Genomic DNA, 25423 nt, shown 5'->3' with positions numbered 1-25423 from the left:
TATAATTGAAGAATAAATATTTCAGCTACCATTTCTTTTTGTTGTGTATTGTGTAAAATGACAAGTGTCCTCATGTACCAATCTGATTAAAATCAGATCTCCACTTTCCTACATGTGATGATGCAACAAAGACAGCTTAGAGGACACTTACTGGTGACCTTTTATTTGCCAATGGAGATGCAGCTTTAAAAAATTTGAAAGTGAATCAAAACATTTGGCAAATACCGATGCTGCTAAGCTGTAATGCTCAGTCTCCTAAATGATGAAGATGTGAAGACTTCATGAGTGGTTGATAAAATTAGTGATTATGGTAATAACATAGGTCAATAGAACACGACCCTTAAGCTGTCACTGTCAGATCTTCACATAGGACAGAGGAGATCTAATTTCAGTCAGATTACTTCATGTACATGTTCTAGTAAAATAGGAAGTTATCAGCTTTAAACTTTGTAAACATTTTGGTTCACAGAAAGCATAGAGCACAAGACAGTTGGATAAAAAAAATAAACAATTTTGTTGAGATATTCAATGGTGAATAACTGAGTACAGTTCATACTGACACACTTGATTTTCTTTACGAACTTCCTTATGTCATTAAAAAATGAGTGACGAAAAGAAAGCTCAGATTAATAACAAACAAAAAAAAAAACATGACTATGAACAATTTTGATCCATCCAGATAAATAAAGTAAATGAATAAATTACTTGTTAAGTTACTGAAATGAGAAATTTCAACATGAAAGTGATTTTTAAAATTCACTGGCTAGAAGATTGTTTCCACTTACTGACCCCTGTAATAGATGTATAAATTTTTCATTAAAAGGAAATGAGGCTTGCAACTTATCAGACACATACACTTTTAGAAAAATAGATACGTGCAAGACAAGCTTTTTAAAATAGGCAATTGTTGATTCCCACATCGGCTGTAATAAATCACATAGAGAATTAACTAATACATGCTAGTGTGTCTTGGACAGACATCTGTATTTTGAAAAGACTATTCACATGGATGTCGTGCAGTCTGCAAGAAGTAAGTGCATTAGGGACCGATTCAAAATATTCTGATTAAAAAAATCAGATTTCGTGCTTTTTTCAGAATCATATCAGATTGCCCACCAGCTAGAAAATCTCTTGATGTACAGAGAAGATGCTAAAAATACTCATGTGGAAGAAATCTGTTGATGCTTCAAGCATTTAAGTTACATATACTTTGTGAAGGAAATTTGCTGATGCTTCATGCATTTAAGTTACATATAATTTGTGGAAGAAAATTGCTGATGCTTCATGCATTTAAGTTACATATATTTTGCTTATATCATATACAAACACACATATCTGCCCTTTCAACGGGGTTAAGATTATTGACTATAGGCAACTGACAGAGTGAATGAACTCCTCACATCCTTGCTGACTGTGTCCGCTACAAAATGTAGTTCTATGCCTTTTTTGGCGACTCACAATTGCCTATGCATATTGATAAGTTGATTGTTTTCTTTTATGAGTTTCTATTTTTATTCACATTGATTAAATCAATATAAGATTTAAACATGAAAGATGGTTTTAATGAATGCTCAGCCATTCACATACTGGCACACAGAAATGTGTGTGTGTGTGATTTGGATTTTTAACGTAACTTTAACATTAACAATTTTTCATTCATATTGCTACAATGTCTGCAGTGTGGCAGTTTACAGTAATGTCTAGCACTGGGGCATCATGCTGCAGACATGTAACATGATGTCCCACCCAGTCACATTATCCTGCCACCAGGCCAACCAGTCCTAACACTAACCTATAAATGTTGTTAGTACCATTTTTGTAAGTCTTTGGTATGACTCAGCCGGGGATCGAACCCACAACCTCCCGCATCTGAGGTGGATGCTCTAACCACTAGGCAACTGGAGCAGTCACACATGGAAATAAGTGTGGCAAAGAAACATAGCAAAATAATGTACCAACAAGAGTTAATTAAAATATTTCATACACTTACAGTTTATCTATTAAAGTCATTACTCTGCTTTAATTAACATTACAACCAACCATAAAATTCATTCTCTCTCTCTCTGAACGTTCTGACTTAACTTTCACATCATTCATAGGTCTAGAGACATCATTGTGTGACAAAAGCGAAAATCCTCTATGCTCATATTTTCATGGATTTTCACCCATATTTTGCTACGATGGTCCAGAGAGACCGAAAAGGAGAGATGAGTGGCTTTTGGAAATTTCATATTTAATTAATAATCAATTTTTTTCGAACATTGTAATAGGTTTAAGAAACAACAATAAAGCATCAAATACATTACAGTATGTGTACCTTATAACCAAGAAATTTATTGCATAATGTCAACAGTTTATTGCAACTTTGTATAATTGATTATACCGTATTTACCGTATATGTTGGGACACCATATTTGTTGGGACACCATAAATTAATTTTAAAAGTAATTTTTTTGTGCACTGTATGTTCTGGGACACATCATTTTTTTTTGAGTCGTAAGTTGTGGGACACCTTTTAAATCATTGGAAAATTACATGTAGGAAATTGCACTCCAACTGAAATTTTATTTTAAAAACTATAAAACTGTGTACTTGAGATAAAACTCTTTAATCCACAGCAGCATATCATCAACACAACCCTTCTCCTGCACACGTACGATCTATTCTTTTGGTACATGAATATATTTTTAGCTTTTTCATACCGTGAGAAAATGTTAAAGGCAACACACCACCTGAAGCGGAAACTGCAAGGACAAAAGTTTGTTTAAATCTGCACTAGTCTTGCTAATTCTCACACTTTTGATGCCAATCTTATCATCAGTCTATCCAGGAATGCGATCAAAGTACACTAGAGTTTCATCCATGTTAATGATCATATTGTCAGCAAAATGATCTGTTTCTCTTCTGGCCTTCACGAATTCATCACGTGATTTTATTTTCTCCAAATCTTCTGGATGATGCTGGGTCATCGATGTTCGCGCATGAAGCACTATATTGTAAACTTTAAAAACTGTTCCATTGTTTCACTTTATTTTAAAAAATTTCGTGAATATTGGTGAAAAGAAACCAAAGTTAGCTTCCATATCTCGGCCGGCTTTGTATATTCGAAGCTAAATTATAAAAAATCGGCACACTTAAAAGAATCCAAGTCGGCTTCTGAGGTCAGCTTGCTTTGCAATAAAATAACCTTTGTATTGATATCCTTTAAAAAAAATTCAGCTTCCGAGTCAAAGTCGGCTTCCAACGTCGGCTTGCTTTGTAATAAAAATAACCTTTGTCTTTGATGTCCTGTCGGTAAGTTCAAAGAAGAAGTTTACTGTTGGCTGTCAGTTGTGTTTATTTACCACCAGGACTTCTGTGTGCTTGGCATTTGTAGTAATAATTTTTACAAAGGTGCACTGATGTATGTGGATAAATAGTAATGATACTATTGTAACCCGCACCAGCGAAAAGATTGTCACTTGCACTCAAGTAAATGTGTTTTCAAATAATGATTGTTATTTGCGAGATACTGTCATACAGTAGACTTGGATATAAATTATTCTTGGCTATATTGAACCTAACACCATGCCATGCATGAATGGCAGTTGTCTTCAATATATCTGTTGATCATTTCCCTCTCGTTTGCGAAAATGTTTGCTTCTCTTCTGGCCTTCACGAATTCATCACATGATTTTATTTTCTCCAAATATTCTGGGTGACGCTGGGTCATCGACATCTGTGCACAAAGCACTATATTGTGTCACTTCAAAATTTGTTCCATTGTTTCAATTTATTTTCAAAATTCCCATGAATACAGTTGAAAAGGAACCCAAGTTTGCTTCCATACCTCGGCTGTCTTTGCATATTCAAAAACAAAAAAAAAAAATCGGCTCAATTCACAGAATCCAGTCAGCTCTGACGTCGGCTTGCTTTTCAATAAAATAACCTTTGTATTGATATCCTTTACCAAAAAAAAGTAACCGAAGTCGGCTTCTGAGATCGGCTTGCTTTGTAATAAAAATCACCTTTTGTCTTTGATGTTCTGTCGGTAGGTTCAAAGAAGGAGTTAACTGCTTGCTGCCAGTCGTGTTTATTCACCACCTGGGCTTCTATGTGTTTGGCATCTGTGGTTACAATTAATACAAATTATCACTGATGTCTGTGGGTAAATAGTAATGATAATTTTGTAACCCGAGCTGGTGAAAAGATTGTCAATTACACTTAAGTGAATGTGTTTTCAAATGATCATTTTTATTTGCGATATACTGTCATACAGTAGACCTGGATATAAATCAGTCTTGATTATTTTGCACCCAACACCGTGTCATGCGTGAATGGCATCTTCAAGATATCAGTTGACTATTTCCCTCTTGTTTGCAATTTTGTTGGCTCCAGTTTTCAGTCAGATAACATGTTCAAACCTTGGAGCACAACCACACACAACTGTTTCTCAATGTTCATGTGAACAACGTGGTGTGTGGTATCAAACATAACTGATACACGATACAGTATGGAATCCTACGATTACGGATTTCGTGGAAATATTTTATTCTTTAATGCTCATGTTGAAAAAAGGAATAAATGATAACAACACAAGATTAGTTTCTTTCTTTTTATTATCAATTCAACGTTTTATTTATCTATTTTACTGCAACGTGCAGTGGGGGGGGGGGCAAGCACAAATGCAATACAATTTTATTTTGTTTCTTAAATCTTGGGACGTATGACCAAAGTGAAAAAATGTTTCACTGTAAGTTCTGGGACAGGAAAAAAAATAATTATTTTATCATGTCCCAACATATGCGGTAAATACGGCACTGCAGATAAATCCCAAGGAAAGTGTACACATACCTTTACAATGAACCATATTACTATACATTGCGTGGTGTATGTTCATTTACAAGGTTTTCATCAATCCCAATTTCTTTCTCCCTCACTCCAGATTTCTGCGTATTTTGATACTTATGTATGAACGCATGAGATAGGAGGGGAAGGGAAATAGAAAGCAGAAAGGATTGCGATAAAATTGTTTACCATGTTAACTTCATTTAGAAAACAGGCCTTACAAAACTTTTTATCATTATTTTCATACATAACTAATGATTAATGAGTGGAAATTCATCACTGCTCTTGAATCATCAGCACACAGTTGCAAGAATGTTTATATATGCATATTACTGTGCCATGGGTGGATCACAATTTGATATACCAATGGTATTGGTATATCAAATTGTTTTATGCTAACACTTTAAAAGCCATGTTATTTTTAATGCATGTGGTGTATATATATATACAGTGTGACCCCGCTATAACACGGTAGTTGGGAGCCATAAAATCCGACCGCATTGTATACCGAACCATGTTATGTGCAACCAAGTCAGTTAGCTGAAGAAAATGTACCCCCCCACACACACACACAAAATTGGGGTGGGTGGGTAATAAATGTGGGCGGTAAAATATATGCTTCGTCAGCACAGTTACCATTATGAATTGATCTATATTAAATGAGAAATACACCTGTAGTGAAAACAGAGAAGACATAACATAATAGTTTACTTTATTTAGAGAACCATGAATTGGTACATATACGTGAATCCTGTTTATATATAAATGTCTAATGTATAGAATGAATAGAGTATCAACACCATGTACTCACCTGCGAACCTCATCATATACATTGAATCCAAAATACAAGTGATTCCATCAAAAATATGCACACACACAGCTTTAAAATATTCATTAATTTTTTAACAGGTCATATTGGTCTGAATTCAGTGGAAATATATAGCACAATCACATAACGAATGACGAAGCACATTTACTTTAAAGTACGTTCCAAGTCGGTAAAAGTTAGTTTGCGCTTTAAGCCGCCGTTAGCATAAACTTTTTCCCTACAAAATGGAAACTTTCACAGCACAGTTAACGTGTTCCATTCACGTTGGAAAATGCAAAAATCCATCAGATTCCATCACTTTTATTTAAGTTTGGTACTGACTTGCCTTGAAGAAAAGTTCTTTGCTGTTATTGAAAGATTGTAGTTGGCTTTCTTTAATGAACGGTGCATGTGCTATTGAAGTCACCGCTAAAGGACAGCTTTGGATAACCAAACAAATGCCCATTTCTTATTGTGGCAGCAACATCAAATAACTGTATTGCATGATTGAGACTGGTATTTTTTCCATTTGCTGAGAACGTTTTCATAACAGTCGGTGCTACAAAGGTAATCTGTTTCCTTTGAAATTTCACAAACTATTTTATCTGGATACATTTTTAGAAAGGAATTGGCTGTTGTTTAGACTATTCTAGTTGCTGTCCCTCCATGCCTACTGAATAAATCAATAAGTAACATGTATTTTTTTAATATTTTTTTTTACATTTGTGGTAGCAGCGTGATGCTGCTTTTCACGCATGTGTCTGAAAATTAACAAAGGGTCAATGGACAATAGAGATGCAGGTGTTCTGATGACAGGGATTATTACAGAAAACGTGAGCATTCTGAAGGATTTAATTCTGAGTGAAAAGAAGAGGAATTTTACTTACCATCCACACACAAATGTCAGTCTTTGTAAATATATTAATTACTAGCGAGCGGCCGAAAATCTGATGAAAGATAGATTACGAGACAATGCTTCGTCCGGTTGATCTCCATTACCAGAAATGTCAACAACAAAAAAATGGATATTTCACAACATACAAAACTGATGCTAGATGTCAGGATAAGCGGATTATGATATAACAATGCACTGTTTAGATGGTTTGTCAGTATGGACAAAGAATTTATTTATGTAACAAAGGATAAATTTCAGTGCATTTTATATCCAGTTTGCGGCTTCCTTTCATGGGACCTCGGAATTTCTGCACTCCAAACCAATGGCTGTATATAAAACTTTAAACAGCCAACAATGTCGCCAACAAATAAAAAAAGCCACATGGTATGTTTTGCAGCCAATAAGGAAAAACAGTCCAAGTTTGCGACATTGCCAAAGACCTACGCGATCACAGAATAAACTTTTTATACATTTTTTCTTCTTAGTTTTAAGAAGAAAAGAAAAAACTGTTTTTTTGTATGAGAAAAATACTTTTTCGTGTACGAGAAAAATACATATAAAATTCCAGAAGCCAGGACATGATCGTCTTGTATTATTCATACGCGATCTCTTCCCCAAAATGATAAGCAACTTTTTATGTTTTTTTTTGTACTTGTTAAGAATATTTTTGTTCACAAGAAAAAGACTTGTATATGAAATTTCAGGAGCCACGCCACGACTGTGTTATATCCGAATTCGCTTTATAATGGAGTGCGCTATAGCAGGGTCACTCTGTATATACACACACACACACAAAGACACCCCCTACACACATATATACAATCCCCTCCCCCAAATTAAAATTCAGTACATTCTATCCATGGGTCCTGAAAGGAATTAATTATATCTTAGGGTGGCTGCCCAATTTCAAAACTGTCTTGCAATGGTCCATATATATTGTTTTAATCCCTAAATTTGAATGCTGTATTACATCACTCTTATATTCTTCTAAATTTGTAAAGCAATTCTGAATTGACCTTTTTCTGATCGATGTTTTAAAATTTAAACATATCCCTCTCCTTTAACATATTTCAGTCATATGAAAACTATGAGTTACATCGACAAAGCCGGTTTCACTTAGCCCTTTACCTCATGCAAGCGCCATTGGATGCCTCTACTCCATTCGCATGGAAGCACCTCTGGATACCTCTACCTGATTCGCATACAAGCACTTTTTGATGCTCTACACCATTCTCATGAAAGAGCCTTTTGATGCCTGCTGTAATCATCAGCCACTTTGAGTGGGTTTTCATCGTGCCACCTTCGGGGAAAACCCCCTATTAGATGCTACATTCATTGGTATGAATAACCATTATGATAATGTGGTCACTGTTTATGATCTGGTCAAAATATGCTAAGTAACTGGGTTGTATTCTCCACTCTCCAAAATGGAGGTCATGGATTTTGTTCAGTACTTAAGAGTTTTCACGATTAGAATCACAACTATGAAAGCTTCAATAACTTAGGTAAAGGCTCTGATTTTGATGTAGGCAGCAATTAGTTTTTATAAATGATCAAATTCGGATGACTTAGTGATGTAGACACAAAGAAATCGTAAATTTTGAGGATGACAAATAGCAGTTATGCTTGGTCACGAGACTTCACTGACTTGACAAAGAATAAGTTCTCTCAAGATTTTAAAGCACAAAAAAAATTCTTGTGAAAAATAATTATACTGCTATAATGATTGGATTTTACTCTTAAATCATTCCACACATAATATATTTGTACCAAAAATGTAAAACGGTTAAAGTTGCTGTTAAACGTAACATACACTACACTGCTTAACAGTTAACAGGGAAGCCTATGTGTATGGAGTCAAATTGGTAACATGTGTTCTGTTTATACCACACTGCACTGGGTAACTTTGCTACATATATATTGACTGGTTAAAAAGCTGTACACTCTATGAGGTAATAATAATAATAATAATAATGACCATATTTAAAGAGGGTAACACAATTTGCTAAGAACTAATCTACCTTGAGGCCCTCATACAAAGGAATTTATTTATTTTAGCTGCATCTCTGAAGCCACTGGATATATTGGGTTTGGAAGAAGGAGAGGGCATTTCTAATCTCAACTGGAATACTATTCCAGAGCAGAGTTCCAGAGTACTGGAAACTTTTTTTTAAATAACTCCTTATTTGGTTTGGGAATTTTATACTGTTAGGTAGACATGGATCGCAGGTTGGGAGTATTACCAGGTAGCCTATGCTGGAATAGTGATTGTAAATATTCAGAAGCACTATTATGGGATATCCTGTACATTAATTTGGCTTTTCTCAAACAGATTCGGTCTTTAATAGGTAATATTTTTAACTTACCAGCTATATTTTCCTTGCTTTCTTTCTGGTTGTTGTTGTTGTTGTTGTGGGGTTTAACGCCATTTTTCAGCACGATAGGCTATACATGGCGGCCAGTATTAATGGTGGAGGAAGAACCCGGAAAACCCCGGAAAGAACCACCGACCCACGAGAAGCTACTGGCAAGCTGCTTTCTTTCTGGACTGATATTAGCCCTAATGATCTTTTCTGAAGATGTGCCAGCTTTGCTATGTTTTTATCATTTAAATTACCCTACACTGTATTAAAGTAGTGTAAATAGGGTTGTATGTAACTGTTATAAACGTTTTCTGTGCCTTTCTGGGAAAAAATGTCTTATCGTACTGAGAAGCCATAAACTTGAATTGACATTTTTACTGATATGTTTGATATATTCAATCCATGATAGGTTATTATCTACCAAAATACCACATAGTCTATCATGACAGACCATTTGCAAATTTTTCTTTTATGTCAGACATAGTTCATCACTATCAAGATTTGTCCTTTTTTGCCGTGCTGAGATAAATATTTTAGTTTTACCAGTATTTACCACCATGCCATTGCATGTGCACCATTTTTCCAGTTTGTTTAGAGCATTCTGTAACAATATTTTGATTTCATGCTTTGTGTTTTGGACATCTGACAATGTTGTGTCATCTGCACAGAGATCTGTAGATGATATTGAGTCTCTTAGTAAAAGTGGTAGGTCATTAATAATAAAATAAATAGTAATGGACATAGAATTGAGCCTTGTGGTACTCCATATCTAATTGTTCCAGGTTCAGACAGAACATTATTTATGTAAACATGTTGTGCTCTCTCACTTAAGTAAGAAGCAAACCATTTAATTGTTCTTTCATCACACTGGTAGATTTTCAGTTTCTTCAAAAGGATTTCATGATCCATCATGTCAAAAACTTTCCTGAAATCTACAAATACAGATCATATTATTCTACTTTGGTCAAGTGCTTGAAGCCATTTATCAGTTAGGGAGATCAAGGCAGTCTCACAAGAATGTTTCTGTCTAAAGCCTGACTGATTAGGGTGAAACAGCAAGTGTTTGGTTAAATATGACATGGACATATTTTTCAATAAATTTTGACAAGTTTGGTAGTATTGAGACTGGTCGGTAGTTATCAGCGTCATCCGTAGAACCAGATTTGTGAATAGGAGTTACTTTTGCAGTTTTCCATATTTTGGGGACAGATGAGGTTGCAATACTTAGATTGTGAATGTTACGCTATCTGAAATAGCAGAGGCAGAAAATTTAATGAGTCATGGACCAATCTGATCAAGTCCTGTAGCTTTTTTGGTATCAAGTTCACTGAGACATTTTTAACAAAGCTTTTTTTATACTGGTGGGATATAGAAACATACTTTCTTGGAGACTTTGCTGCTGCAGAACTTTTTCAGTTCATTAAAGTTGTATTCTATCACTGGCTCTTTTAACTTTGTGGTAATGTTGGTGAAAAAATCACTGAAAACATTTGCAATGTCACCCTTGTCATGATATGGTTGTGTAAGCTGTTGACAAAAAGAATCCCACCCTTGTCATGATATAGTTGTGTAAGCTGTTGACAAAAAGAATCTCACCCTTGTCATGATATAGTTGTGTAAGCTGTTGACAAAAAGAATCTCACCCTTGTCATGAATGGTTGTGTAAGCTGTTGACAAAAAGAATCTCACCCTTGTCATGATATAGCTGTGTAAGCTGTTGACAAAAAGAATTTCATCCTTGTCATGATATAGTTGTGTAAGCTGTTGACAAAAAGAATTTCATCCTTGTCATGATATAGTTGTGTAAGCTGTTGACAAAAAGAATCTCACCCTTGTCATGATATAGCTATGTAAGCTGTTGACAAAAAGAATCTCACCCTAGTCATGATATAGCTGTGTAAGCTGTTGACAAAAAGAATCTCACCCTTGTCATGATATAGTTGTGCAAGCTGTTGACAAAGTAGATCAATCTCATTCTGAGGATCTGCATCCTGTGAACCCTGCTGGCCCGGGGAATTTCTCCTGGCTCACTTGATACCTCCAACTCCTTTTCATGTGACAAACTCCTTAAGATATTCTCCTTCTCAAGGTCTGTGATAATATTAGGAATCTACTCAGTAATACATGTACGTAAGGTGTGATCACAATCTGACAGCCTACTTTCATAAGACATGATCCATTTCAATACCCAATTTTCTGATAGAATTAATTATTCAAGTGACATGTTTATGAATCTCTAGCTAATAATAGTATCTGAACATTGCTATTACATTTGATTATGAAAAGGATTTATTTATTTTCATGCCCAGCAACTAACATGTTTGCCCATCCCCTGAAATAATAACACTTGTTCACAGACTTCGTTTGAAATTTTTGTCTAATACACTAGTCTAATACACTTGTATAAAAACACCTTTTTCCACTATACAATTATCAGAAAAAAAGGCCTCAAAGCCCTACCATTCCCATTTTCCTTTATTTTCAGCAATGGAAGACCCCAAAGCCCTACTCTTCCCATTCTCCTTTCCAACTTGCAAGTTCATAATACTTCAAAGACAAATTAACTTCTTGCAATGTTAGAAAATGATTTGAGAATTTTGTTCTGAACAATTATGAACATTTATGCCAGTATCAATGAATGAAACAAAACCATTCAAGTCTTAAATGATAGAAAAGATTGTAATGGATTTAAATTTTCAATAAAAACAATGACATGTAGAGGTAGAACTGTATAAAGCATGTCAAGAGATCATACAGAAATAATATATAGTCAACTCTCCTTATAATGAACATTCAGGTAACAGACCCAACTAGATAAGGCAATTAGGGGGTTTAATACCTTTAAATAATGTCACAGAAATCTGGAAATCAAACTGAAGTTCTATCAATAAAGCTGCACAGAATTCAATAATTCATATTAAACTATGGAATTAAACTTAGAACGTTAATCATGTCCATAACTCTTCTAAATGATGATAAACATCAATCTCTTGTGAGGTCTCAACAACAAAATGTCACATACTAATCTGGTTAAAATCCAGCTATTCCCAGTAAAATTATCTTGCAGAAACCAGATTATTGACAGACAGATGGACATTATCACTATCAGGGCAGCACTACTTCATCAAGAGGGTACAAAATAATTAAATAATGTTGATTTTATTCTTTCATATGTATGTATGTATGTACATATAGGTTTAATTGTACATTAGCCTAATATTAGTCATACAGAACCAGATAAAAGTTAAGCTAAAAATATATAATTAAATTACTTCTATATATTGCAAGTTTCTGAATGATTCTTCTCTCCATCAATGCAGATACCTTCATATCTGGTGCCACTCACAACGATGGCAATCATAATTTAAAACCATACATTTTGTCTTGGTCTTCACCAACAACACTTTAAGTCAGGACTTTTAAGTTAGATTTTTAACTCTATATTCTGATAGTACCTTTAAACCTCAGCTCATCTAGGCAGTATTTGACCCTCTTGACCTGTAGCAGGAAGCTGAAAATCTGGTTGTATAGCTCCAGACACTGGGAGTTAATTACCACATCTACTGGCCATGGCACCTGTAATGGCAAAACACTCTTCATTATGTGCCTTAAAACATTTCTCTATGAAATTGGAATACAAAGCTGAAAATGATAAATTTTAAGTAAATTATGTTTCTCCAAATACTTAACAATCACAATAATGTTTGGGATATAAGCATGTTACCTCCAAAATCCAGCCCTACTAAAAATATGAAAATTTATCATTTTTGTTTATGTTATAAAAAGGGAAATAGCTCTTGCCCATTACCTCCACTTGCTAACATGAAGTTTTGCCATTGATTGGGTGAATATCCTCTGAGAAATATAATTTACTTAAATCTACACAGCCACAGAACCTACCAGATGCAGAGTTTGTCTATGTGAGGCCAAATCTCTTACACAGAAGCTGGAGAAGGTTGACTCTACATGCAAGCCAACAGCTTATATAGTGTGACCCCGCAATAGTACGCTCTCTTATAACACCACTTCCAACTACCTTCTCTCCAGTCGACCTTCCGGACATGTTAGAGATAAGCTTGACACCACAATTTCAACTGACTCATCGTCACCATACAGAATTTGAGCGGCAACCATTAGCAGCATTTGAACCTCTCTCTATGGATTTCATACGTACAATCCTGAAGAAGAGTACACCAAAGTCATGTGAACTTGATCCAATTCTAACATCACTGCTGCTTGAGTGCTTAGATCCAGTATTGCCTTCACTAACTGATGTTATTAATACCTCTCTCTCATCCGGGGAATTCCCATCATTTTTCAAAACTGCCATTGTAAAGCCTCTGCTGAAGAAACCAACACTAGACCATAACAATTTAAAGAACTACCGCCCAGTTTCTAATCTCCCATTCATATCAAAAATCTTAGAAAAGGTTGTTCTATCCCAGCTTGTATCTCATCTAAATTCAAACAGTCTTTTTAACAATGTACAATCTGCATATCGCCCTTGCCACAGTACTGAAACTACTATTCTAACAGTAGTTAATGACATTCTCTCTGCGTCGGACAGCGGAAAGATCACAGTCCTTACCCTCCTTGATTTGTCTGCAGCATTTGACACAATAGACCATGATATATTACTTCACCATCTCCAGCATGTATTTGGCATTCATGATACAGCCTTACTGTGGTTCAAGTCCTACATGGTCAACAGGACACAAATTGTTATCTGCAAATGGAATACACTCCAGCCCAGTTGATCTATGTTGTGGTGTTCCACAGGGGTCTGTTCTTGGACATGTTCTCTTCATTCTGTACACTCAGTCGCTCTCAAGTGTCATAGATCATCATCCAGTGTCTCACCAACTGTATGCTGATGACACCCAAATATACAAATCTAAGCACCCAACTGAAGTTGATGCTACCATCCAAGGTGTAGAGAGGTGCATTTCTGATTTGAAATCATGGATGACATGTAACAAGCTCCAGATGAATGATGATAAAACTGAGGCCATTCTGATCACAACACAAAGTCTTTTCATTCACATCCTTTACCTCAAACAATTAAGAACAGCAACACCAACATTAAATTCACACAATCAGTATGAACCCTAGGTGTTACTCTGGACAGTACTCTCACGTTGCACCAACATGTCATGAACATATGCAAGGCTGCATATCTTGAACTGAGATGCATCAGCTCAATTCGCAAATATCTTTAAGTTGATGCCACTAAAACACTTGTGTTTTCATTAGTACATTCAAGACTGGACTATTGTAACTCAATTCTGTCTGGTTCATCTCAATATCTGCTCCAGAAACTTCAAAAAGTTCAGGGACCCCAAGTGGCCGAGTGGTCTAAAGCACTCACCATTACGGATCACTGTCATCTCACCTCTGTCTGCGTGAGTTCGGTCTCAGGCTCGGCTAACGTTGGTATGTGAGAAAGCCAGTCAGTAGCTTCTCGTGGGTTGGTGGTTCTTCCCGGGGTTTTCCAGGGTTCTTCCTTCACCAATTATATTGGCCACCATGTATAGCCTATCTTGTGCTGAAAAATGGCGTTAAACCATACAACAACAACAACAACAACATCAGAAAGTTCAAAACACAGCTGCTCGGATCATACTTAGAGTACCATGATCAGAGCACACCTCCCCGCTGCTCTGTACCCTACACTGGCTATCCATTCGATCCAGAATCAAACACAAAATTTGTTCTCTCTGCTATGTTTCACTGTCGGACTCTAGTACAACATACCTATCCGACCTCACCCTTGTGTACACACCAGCAAGATACTTACGCTCCTCTTCTGACAGTCGTATACTCATTATTCCCACTATGAAAACAAAGTCATATGGACAGCGTTCCTTTGCATACCAGGGCCCAGCAACGTGGAATAAATTGCCCACTGAACTTAGACACAAAGACACAGTGATCACATTCAAGAGGGCTCTCAAAACTCACTTATTTCGACTGCAAGAACAAACTTAAAGACCTAATAATGTTTCCTACCTTAAATATTCTCAACATGTTTTTTTAAATGTTTTCTAATTTCATGGTGTTTGTTTTTGTAATCATATCATTATATGTTTTTTATCTTATAGGTGTTGTCTAATGTTGTAAAACTCTTAGAGCTTCTAAAGATTAGGCACTATACAAAGTTCTCATTATTATTATTATTATTATTATTATAACGCGAATTTGGATATAACGTGGTCGTGGTTTGGCTCTTGAAATTTCATATACTAGTACTTTTCTTGTACATAAAAATTCTTTCTTAAAAGTATGAAGAAAAAAACGTAAAAACTTTATTATCATTTTGGAGAAGAGATCACATATTAATAATACATGACGATCGTGGCATGGTTCCTGAAACTTTTCAATGTATTTTTCTCGTACACGAAAAAGTAGTTTTTTGTTCTTAAAAGTACAAAAAATAACGCATAAAAAATTTATTCTGGGATCGTGTAGGTCGTGGCCAATGTCACAAATTTGAATTGTTTTTCCTTATTGGTTGCAAAACATACCATGTAGCGATTTTTTTTTATTGCCGACGTTATTGGCTGTTTAAAGTTTTTTTATACAACCACTGGTTTGGAGTGCAGAAATTCTGAGGCCCCATGAAAGGAAGCCATAAACTGGATATAAAATGCACTGAAATTTATATATTGTTACATAAACAAATTCTTTGTTCATATTGACAAACCATCTTGGGGCCCCAAGTGGCTGTGTGGTCTAAAGCGCTCTCCATTATGGATCACTGCCATCTCACCTCCATCTACACCTGTTTAAGTCTCAGATTCAGTCAATGTTGGTATGTGAGAAAGCCAGTCAGTAGCTTCTTATGGGTCAGTGGTTCTTCCTGGGGTTTTCCAGGGTTCTTCCTCCACCAATTATACTGGGCGCCATGTATAGCCTATCTCGTGCTGAAAAATGGCGTTAAACCATACAACAACAACAACAACAACAACATCAAAAAGTTCAAAACACAGCTGCTCAGATCATACTTAGAGTATCACGATCAAAGCACACCTCCCCACTGTTCTGTACCCTACACTGGCTATCCATTCGATCCAGAATCAAACACAAAATTTGTTCTCTCTGCTATGTTTCACTGTCGGACTCTAGTACAACATACCTATCCGACCTCACTCATGTTTACACACCAGCAAGATACTTACGCTCCTCTTCTGACAGTCGTATACTCATTATTCCCACTATGAAAACAAAGTCATATGGACAGCGTTCCTTTGCATACCAGGGCCCAGCAACGTGGAATGAATTGCCCACTGAACTTAGACACAAAGACATAGTGATCACATTCAAGAGGGCTCTCAAAACTCACTTATTTCGACTGCAAGAACAAACTTAAAGACCTAATAATGTTTCCTACCTTAAATATTCTCAGCATGTTTTTTTTTAATGTTTTCTAATTTCATGGTGTTTGTTTTTGCAATCATATCATTATATGTTTTTTATCTTATATGTGTTGTCTAATGTTGTAAAACACTTAGAGTTTCTAAAGATTAGGCGCTATACAAAGTCCTCATTATTATTATTATTATTATGCGAATTCGGATATAATGCAGTTGTGGTTTGGCTCTTGAAATTTCATATACACATACTTTTCTTGTACATAAAAATTCTTTCTTAAAAGTATGAAGAAAAAAATGTAAAAACTTTATTATCATTTTGGAGAAGAGATCACGTATTAATAATACATGATGATCGTGGCGTGGTTCCTGAAATTTTTCAATGTATTTTTCTTGTACACAAAAAAGTAGTTTTTTCTTCTTAAAAGTACGAAAAATAACGCATAAAAAATTTATTCTGGGATCGCGTAGGTCGTGGCCAATGTCACAAATCTGAATTGTTTTTCCTTATTGGTGGCAAAACATACCATGTAGCGATTTTTTTTTATTGCCGATGTTATTGGCTGTTTAAAGTTTTATATACAACCATTGGTTTGGAGTGCTGAAATTCTGAGGCCCCGTGAAAGGAAGCCGCAAACTGGATATAAAATGCACTGAAATTTATATATTGTTACATAAATTCTTTGTCCATATTGACAAACCATCTTGGGGCCCCAAGTGGTTATGTGGTCTAAAGCACTCTCCGTTACGGATCACTGCCATCTCACCTCTGTCTACGCCGGTTCAAGTCTCAGATTCAGCCAATGTGGGTATGTGAGAAAGCTTGCCAGTAGCTTCTCGTGGGTTGGTGGTTCTTTCCAGGGTTTTCCCGGGTTCTTCCTCCACCATTAATACTGGCCGCCATGTATAGCCTATCATGTGCTGAAAAATGGCGTTAAACCCTACAACAACAACAACAACAAACCATCTAAACAGTGCACTGTTATATTATAATCCACTTATCATGACATTTAGCATGAGTACTGTATATTGTGAAATATCTACTTTTTTGTTGTTGACATTAGTAGTAACGGAGATCAACCGGACGAGGTATTATCTCGTAATCTATCTTTCATCAGATTTTTGACCGCTCGCTAGTAATTAATATATTTACAAAGACTGACATTTGTATGTGGATGGTAAGTAAAATTCCTCTTCTTTTCACTCAGAATTAAATCCTTCAGAACACTCACATTTTCTGTAATAATCCCTATCATCAAACCAGAACACCTACGTCTCTATCGTCTGTGACCCTTTGTTAATTTTCAGACACATGCGTGAAAGACAGCATCACGCTGCTACCACAAATATTAAAACAAAAACCAAAAACTACATCTTACTTAATGGTTTATTCAGTACGCATGGAGGGACAGTAACTAGAATAGTCCAAATGACGGCCAATTCCTTTTTAAAAATGTACTCAGATATAATAGTTTGCTGAAATTTCAAAGGAAACAGATTATCTTTGAAGCACCGATTGTTATGAAAACGTACTCAGCAAATGGAGAAAAAAATCGGTCTCAATCATGCAATACAATTATTTGATGTTGCCACTGCAATAAGAAATGGGCATTTGTTTGGTTCTCCAAGGCTGTCCTTTATCGGTGACTTCAAGAAGGCATGCACCCTTCATCAAAGAAAGCAGACTACAATCTTTCAATAAAACAAAGAACTTTTCATCAAAGGAAGTCAGTACCAGACTTAAATGAAAGTGATGAAATCTGATGGATTTTTTTCAATGTGACTGGAACACGTTAACTGTGCCATGAAAGTTTTCTTTTTGTAGGGAAAAAGTTTATGCTTATGAACGCTACCAACGGTGGCTTAAAACACAAACTAACTTTTACCGACTTGGGACATACTGAAAAGTAAATGTGCTTTGTTATTCGTTACGTGACTGTGCTACATTTTCCCAATGAATTCAGACCAATATGACCTGTGACAAAATTATTGAATATTTTAAAGCTGTGTGTGTGCATATTTTCGATGGAATTACTTGTATTGTGGATTCAATGTATATGATGAAGTTCATGGGTGAGTACATGGTGTTGATACTATTCATGCTATACATTAGACATGTATATATAAACAGTATTTATGTATATGTACCAATTCATAATTCTCTAAAATAAAGTAAACTATTATATACGTCTTCTCTGTTTTCACTACAGGTGTATTTCTCATTTAATATGCATCGATTTAAGATGGTAACTGTGTTGATGAAGCACGTATTTTGCCACCCGCATTTATTACCTACACCCCCTCCCCATTTTTTGTTGTTGGGGTACATGCTTAATTTTCTTCAGCAAAATGACCTGGTTGCTTATAACACGGTACGGTCTATAACGTGGTCGGTTCTATGGCTCCCAACTACCGTGTTATAGCGGGGTCACGCTGTACTATGTATTGGATTAAAATGTTATGCTTGAAAGCAAGGCTTACAGAGATCTCTCTAATTTCATGTGCTGAAATCATTGCATGGCCACAGTTCTCAACATGTCAAAGAGAGAGAGAGCATATGATAACTCTCTGACTGCCCACCTACTTTTGAAAACATGGCCTGGTTACATCATAAGGATCCCTGAATGATCCGATCTGAATATAAGATAGTTCGGGTCAACTGGAAGGGCATGCAACTTGCTCACCCAACATGCAGAAGCTAAGGCTATCAGGAAATATGTTTTGACTCTGAAAGGTTTAGGCTAGAGGCTCAAATTTATTTGAATTAAGCCATGTTTAAACCCAAGACAGATTCCATTTTGGAAACAGAGTGAGGGATTTTAGCAGATTCAAATCAAAACTGGCAAGTAGGTCTGATAGATCTTTATTAGGATCAATCTCTCTACTGACACAATGCCTGTGTGCATCAGATATCATAGAGCAGGAACCAACTTTTTCTCCTCACAGAGTGGAGAAAAAGTCGGTCAGTTGATGGATCAAGGCATGCAAAAGGAATTTTGTTACTGACTTTGCACCTGTCCCTAAACGCATGCCACTTTCCCTAAAGCAATCAGAGTGGAGGGCCATCTTGCTCTAGGGATACTGTACTCTCCACAATCAAAGGTCTAAATTCTTTCTTTCACAAAGCTGTCCAGATGAGGGCCAGATGTGAAGGAGAAGATGGTCTGGGCAGGGTTGGAAGACCTGTGACCATAGCTGTTTATGAAAATTCGGCTTGGTCAGAATCTTCCTGGGCAGATCTTGTGCCAGAATAAGTGGATTGTTAACCCAGGACTTGTCCCATCTGCAAGAGGCTATTGGAATTATCTTGCATGACTCACCTATCAACTTCTTTAATATCTTTTGCACCAAGACTTGGGGAGGGTAGGCAATGCCCCACATCCCTACCAACTGACAGTGTGTCCACAACTCAAGCTTCTGGGTCTGGAATGAGGGATATGAAGGTAGTCAACTTGTTACTCCACCTTCTTGCAAAAAGACTGATTATCAAATGTCCCTAATATGTGCAAACCTGAAGAATGACTGATTGATGGAGTGACCATATGAATGACTTGAAAACTTTCTGGATAGAGTGTCAGCCAGGACACAGAGTCTGCTGGAAATGTGCTTGATTTGTATGGTGATATGGCACTGGTTGCACCAAAGTAGAGACTACCAAGCATATATCACACAGGTTGAGTGATTTTATTTCCTTTATTTTATGAGTTATGTCAACACCACAGAGTTGTCCAACCTAAGAGTCAGTCTTTTCATAACTGAAAGTCATTGATGATAGCCTTCATTTGGAGAAGATTAATATGGAGAGGAAGTTTCCTTGGCTCCCACATGCCAGTGACCTTATCAAGCCAGAGTACCAGGCAAGCTCCTCAACCATACACATTGGCATCTGTAATCCTGTTATTTCTCATTGGAATTTCTCCAGAAGAATTCCAGTTGTGAGCCAAATGGGGTTGTGCCATTCACCTCATTCATGAACCTGACCTTTTGTTTGGACTGGAAAATGGGCACCACTAAGTCAGCAATGTCATCTGTAAAGGATGCATAAATGATGGTCCAGTGGGATCAAATCTGCTACAACAATGAATAATCCAAGGAGTTGCAAGAACTCTTGTCAATATCCATGTTAGAAATAGACTGGACAAGTCTGATTGTCTGTATTATGTGAACATGAGGAAGTCATACTAGTCTGAGATTGATGACAAATTCCAGGTGAAAAAAACACTAAAACAGTGAGATGATTTAAATGGGAGATTGTTTGTGCAATTGAGAAGAGTAGAGCTTACCATATTTTTCAGGAGGATGTTATCCAAGTTCACTCCAGCAGGGATGCTACTAGGATTTTATCTAAAGAGGAAAACTCCCCCATTGTGAGAAGAATAAGGTTGGAGGAAACAACCGTACTTCAATATTTACCCAACACTTCAATATCAGTCTCTCTTTCTTCCAGCTCCACTCCATTAGACCACTATTTAAATCTAAAAAAGATGTCACCTCTAGTTGTTGTTTTGAGATTTCACGCCATTTCTCAGTGCTAGATAGACAATACATGGTGGCCAGTGTAACTGGTGGATGAAAAACCCAAGAAAATTCTGGTAAGAACCACCAACAGATGAAAAGCTACTGACAGCTTTCTCACAAAGCCATGCTGGCCAAGCCAGAGACTCAAACCTCTGACTCAGACAGGTGACATGGCAGTAATCAGTAAAGGCAATCACTTTAGAACACTTGGCCATCTAGTGTAGTATTGACAGGCATATGCGCTCTATAATTGTTACTAAAACGTTTAGCAATTACCTCAACATCAACATAAATAAGTATTTACATGACAGTAATATGGAGTCAAATACTGTGTGGGCAACTGATGATGAGATTATGGATGCAGCACCATTGTTACCTACAGACATTTATGTATATAGTGCTAGAGGATCAAATTCTAAAGGAGTTAAACAGTATGATTGGTTGAGGTACCCAGCATCCTTTTCAATGAACACTTTCACTCAGTATGTAGCATTAGGTTGCTAAGAAGAAGCATGGACATTAATTAAAAGTCATGTCTTATTCCATGTAAGTGACTTTTGAAAGACTATTAGTCTGAAATTGAAACCTGTATTAATGTAAAGGCTCATTTGTAATAAACCCTATGTGAGATTTTATTAAGTGAACCATTACATTTAATATATTTCACATGTGGGTCTTAAGCAAATTAGGAAAGAGTCCATTAATGAAAAGAAACCAATTGGTTCTAGTGGCGAAAGAATTGGCTTGCTTATTCTGTACCCCATCATTTGTTAAGTTACCCATTATATGCATGATATTTCACCAGTAGACATGGAGTGTACATGTATTCCCAAAAAGCCCATCAACAAAAAGAAAATATTGGGGGGGGGGGGAGAATCAGGTAGCTGTTTTTGTCCCCTCCCCCCCACTTATTTGTTAAGTGATCTATTACATATTAGATATTTCACATGTGGGCATTAAGCTTATTACCAACAAGTCCATTAATGAAAAGAAACTAATTAGTTGTTGTTGGGGTGTGGGGAATAACCTAAGAAATAAATGGAAGAAACTGATTGTAGGAAAAGGGGGCGGGGTGGTGAGGAGAAATAACTAGAGGGTGGAAGAATCATCAAGCCAATTCTTTCTCCAGGGAAACTTTCAGCAAAAGGGAAAGAATTGGCTGTTACACCTAGTTTCTGAGCTTAATTTGTTCCTTACCCAAGTATGAATATCGTTCTGTGCTCAAAACCCCCATTCAGCCTTCTGTCTGAAAGGTCATATACACAACTAACTTAGCCAGCCTGAACAAGTTTGAAAACTGTTCTTTATGGTTGTTATGTACAATTTTTCACAGTTCACAGGTCTTCTTCTTATTGTTGTTCTAGGGTTTATTGCCATTTTTCAGCACAAGATAGGCTATACATGGCAGCCAGTATAACTGGTGGAGGAAGAACCCTGGAAAACCCCGGGAAGAACCACCAACCCACAAGAAGCTACTGGCAGAATTTCCCACATACCCATGCTAGCCAAGCCAGAGACTCGAACTCATGCAGACAGAGGTGAGATGGCAGTGATCCGGAATGGTGAGCACTTTAGACCACTCGGAGCCCCCTTCACAGGTCTTGTACTTCTGCTCCAAAATAAGATTTTTCACTAACATAAGCTCTGCCAAAGTTTCACTTTCTTGAATCAGTGCCAGATTTACTCTCTGTTCCATAATGTTGGAATTAGGACTTTAAGTCCATTGATGCCATAGCCTACTTGTTCAGACTGAGGTGTTTGATTAAATAAATATCTTTACTTTGTAATTTCATATTTAGATTCTTATTTTATACTATTTAACTTAAACCTTATGCTAGGGTTATATGATTTTGTGGCACACAATCACACAGGGCCAAATTATGCTACGAAAAGAAATGAAACTTGCACCCTATTTTTAAACAGTCTGTATTCTAATTTGCTGGTTGACTGGCATGCCATTTGTTTTTGTTCATCCAGCATGTACACTGAACTCCATTTAACACAATTTATGGGCTTCAAAACACTCACTGGAAACTCCATTAACACTGTCTTATCTCCAAAAATCTGATATAATCCTAACTTTAAAAATAAATTGCCTTCATCACTATCATCAGCTAGCAGTTGGTGAATAAAATCAACATCTAAAGATGAACCTTGCTGGGGGTTCAAGGTAGCCTGTATTATAAACATTTGTAAAACTTCTTGATGTAAGGGTTCAATCTATACAAACTGCTTGTTCTGAGGGCCAGTTTTGTTTAATACCCATTCATGTCTAGCCAAAGGAGCCCAATGTGTAAACAATGATAAAAAAGGACATGTCACTGGCACTTTAAGGGTGAATGACTGAATAAAAATCTTATACTGCATAGATTAAATTTTCTAATAGAAAGAAAGAGTCGACAGAGGAAAGTGTTGGGTAAATGAAATACAAAGCTTCTCCAATAGTGTTTGAATCACCCAACTGGTTTGAAAACATAGGCCGATTCAGTGAGATCAAATTTGCACGAGTTATGCACCCACTGCTTAGCTGCCTCCAGGATGTGTGGTTGGTAGGTCAGTATCAAGAGTTAGGAGGTCTGGAGGAGCAGAAATTTGGTATCTTACCAAACCCCTTCGCTGTAATGTTGCCTCCTAAACTGGTCAGGCTGTTGCCTTCTGGCATTAGGCTGGCATTATAACTGAACCTGTGGCATAAAATATCCCTTTTCTTTGCTTGTCTATTGTCTCTCTGCTATGGTGGGGGTGGAGCTGTCTTAAAAGACTGTTCTGGGTGGGTGTAGAGTTGAATGGGCAGTTCCTAAGCTGCAATTTTCCCCCACTGTGTAATGGCAAGCCAAATGGCATCAATAATACTGCCCAGGTATGATGTGGTTTGAGTGATGTGGAACACAAACATGTTATGTCAGTCAAGATTCACAGATGTAGTTTGAACAATGAGCTGCCCAGTTAATGACCTGTGCAATTTAGGCTGTTGCGTGCCAGGCATGCTCACTGCCTGATTTTTCTGCAAGTTAAGCTAAGTCTAACATCAAAGACAGACAACATTTTGAACAGGCTTTGACGTGGCATGAAACACATTCTTGTCCACTACAAAAAGTGGGGTAGCTAGGTGGACAGCTGCTAAATTTTATGAAGAGCCTTCAGTTCAGCATAGGGGACATTGGAATGTGTTTTGTACCAACCCAATAAAAATATCACTGGTACATGTATGTGGATTTCTAAAATGAGAAACATAGCATTCACTGGATTAAAGACTATCCCCAATATCTGATGACTGACAATGCAGCTGGAAGGATGGGGGTGGAGAGCAACCAACAATAATCTTCTCAATGACAGCCTTAAAGGTCAACTTGGCCTGCTCCATGCCTAGATCTGAGTAAAGCTGTTATTAAAGAGAATCTTCACACTCAAAGTGTGTAATGTCTTGCTCTAGTTCTGCCTCCATATCTAGATAAAACATAATGGGCAGCATAGATGATGCAATGCTATCATCTCTACATAAATTATGGTAATTTCCCTGTGGATAAGCCATGTACATACATGAACTCATTAACCCCTGGCACCACATTTGTATGGTGGGAGGTAGCACCTGACTTCCAAGCTCCATAGTCATTTAAGGTACATCAAAATGGGTGGTATTACAGAAAAGTAGACAGATGTAGCACTGCAAGGACATAAAATACAGAGGAAAAAATGTACTTTTTGAGACCTGATCTGTTAACACCCAAAATTTGCCCATCGTTGGAATCAGACACTGTGTCCGGATTTTCAACTTACTGGACTCAGTTCTAAGGCAGGCTGGTTTGAACCTTTGCAAAAAAAGAAGGATAATTTGGGGGATCTCAAGTAAAAGGTTGCCAGGACATGGAAATGAAGGGTCCAATAATTAAAAATAAACAAAAGAACTCCAACCTTTACCCATCTGCACATGCACAAGCAAAACAGCAATTGAAAAACGACATTTCTAATACAACTAGGCATCAGGCCAAACAGAAATCACTAGGACACAGATTTATTTGGATGTATTCAGATGCAGACCCCCAAAATGTGTTTCCTACTTGAATTTCAGGCAAAAATGACATAAATCTCCAGCGGTTAATGAGTTAAGCCAGCTCTGCTGGATGAATGTGTTGAATCAGTATTGGTGGTTGGCATAATCACCTGCCATGTGGAAGGCAGTCCAGTCAGTGCCAGTACCAGGTCTGCCACAGACATGGCTGAATGGACAGATCAATCACTAAAAATCCCATCATTTTATATTTTCTATAGCTGCACATTTGGCAAGACAGATAGGCCTATCACTTAGACTGTCCCCATAATTGTAACTGTATGTTATTTGTGTGTGTGATTTTGGATTTTTAACGTAGCTTTAACAATGTTTCAGTCATATCGTTATGATGTCTGCAGTGTGACAGCTTATAGTGATGTCTAGCATTGGGGCATCATGCCACAGACATGTAGCATGATGTCCCACCCAGTCACATTATCCTGACACCAGGCCGGCCAATCCTAACACTAACCTCTTAATGCTGAGCGCCAAGCGAGGCAGCTGTGAGTTCCATTTTTGTAAGTCTTTGGTATGACTCAGCTGGGGATCCAACCCACAGCCTTCCGCATCTGAGGCAGATGCTCTAACCACTAG

At 36.9% G+C, this 25423-nt stretch overlaps 1 protein-coding gene across 3 annotated transcripts in view; it reads right to left on the bottom strand.

Moving 5' to 3' along the window:
* The window catches only part of LOC149784325 (gamma-tubulin complex component 5-like), a 238976-nt gene that overhangs the window by 23571 nt on the left and 189982 nt on the right, over positions 1-25423 (bottom strand). For all 3 annotated transcript variants that reach the window (XM_089932364.1, XM_089932365.1, XM_089932366.1), the window contains 2 exons: positions 12349-12469; positions 10818-10984 (listed from right to left, as the gene is read on the bottom strand). In XM_089932364.1, the coding sequence (XP_089788490.1) occupies positions 10818-10984; positions 12349-12469 (288 nt within the window). The remainder of the gene's footprint in view (positions 1-10817; positions 10985-12348; positions 12470-25423) is intronic.

The sequence above is a fragment of the Sinohyriopsis cumingii genome, chromosome 14 (genome assembly GCF_028554795.1).
Source record: "Sinohyriopsis cumingii isolate HCF-2022 chromosome 14, ASM2855479v2, whole genome shotgun sequence".
Taxonomy (NCBI): Eukaryota; Metazoa; Mollusca; class Bivalvia; order Unionida; family Unionidae; genus Sinohyriopsis; species Sinohyriopsis cumingii.
This window is presented reverse-complemented; position numbering and strand designations above follow the sequence as displayed.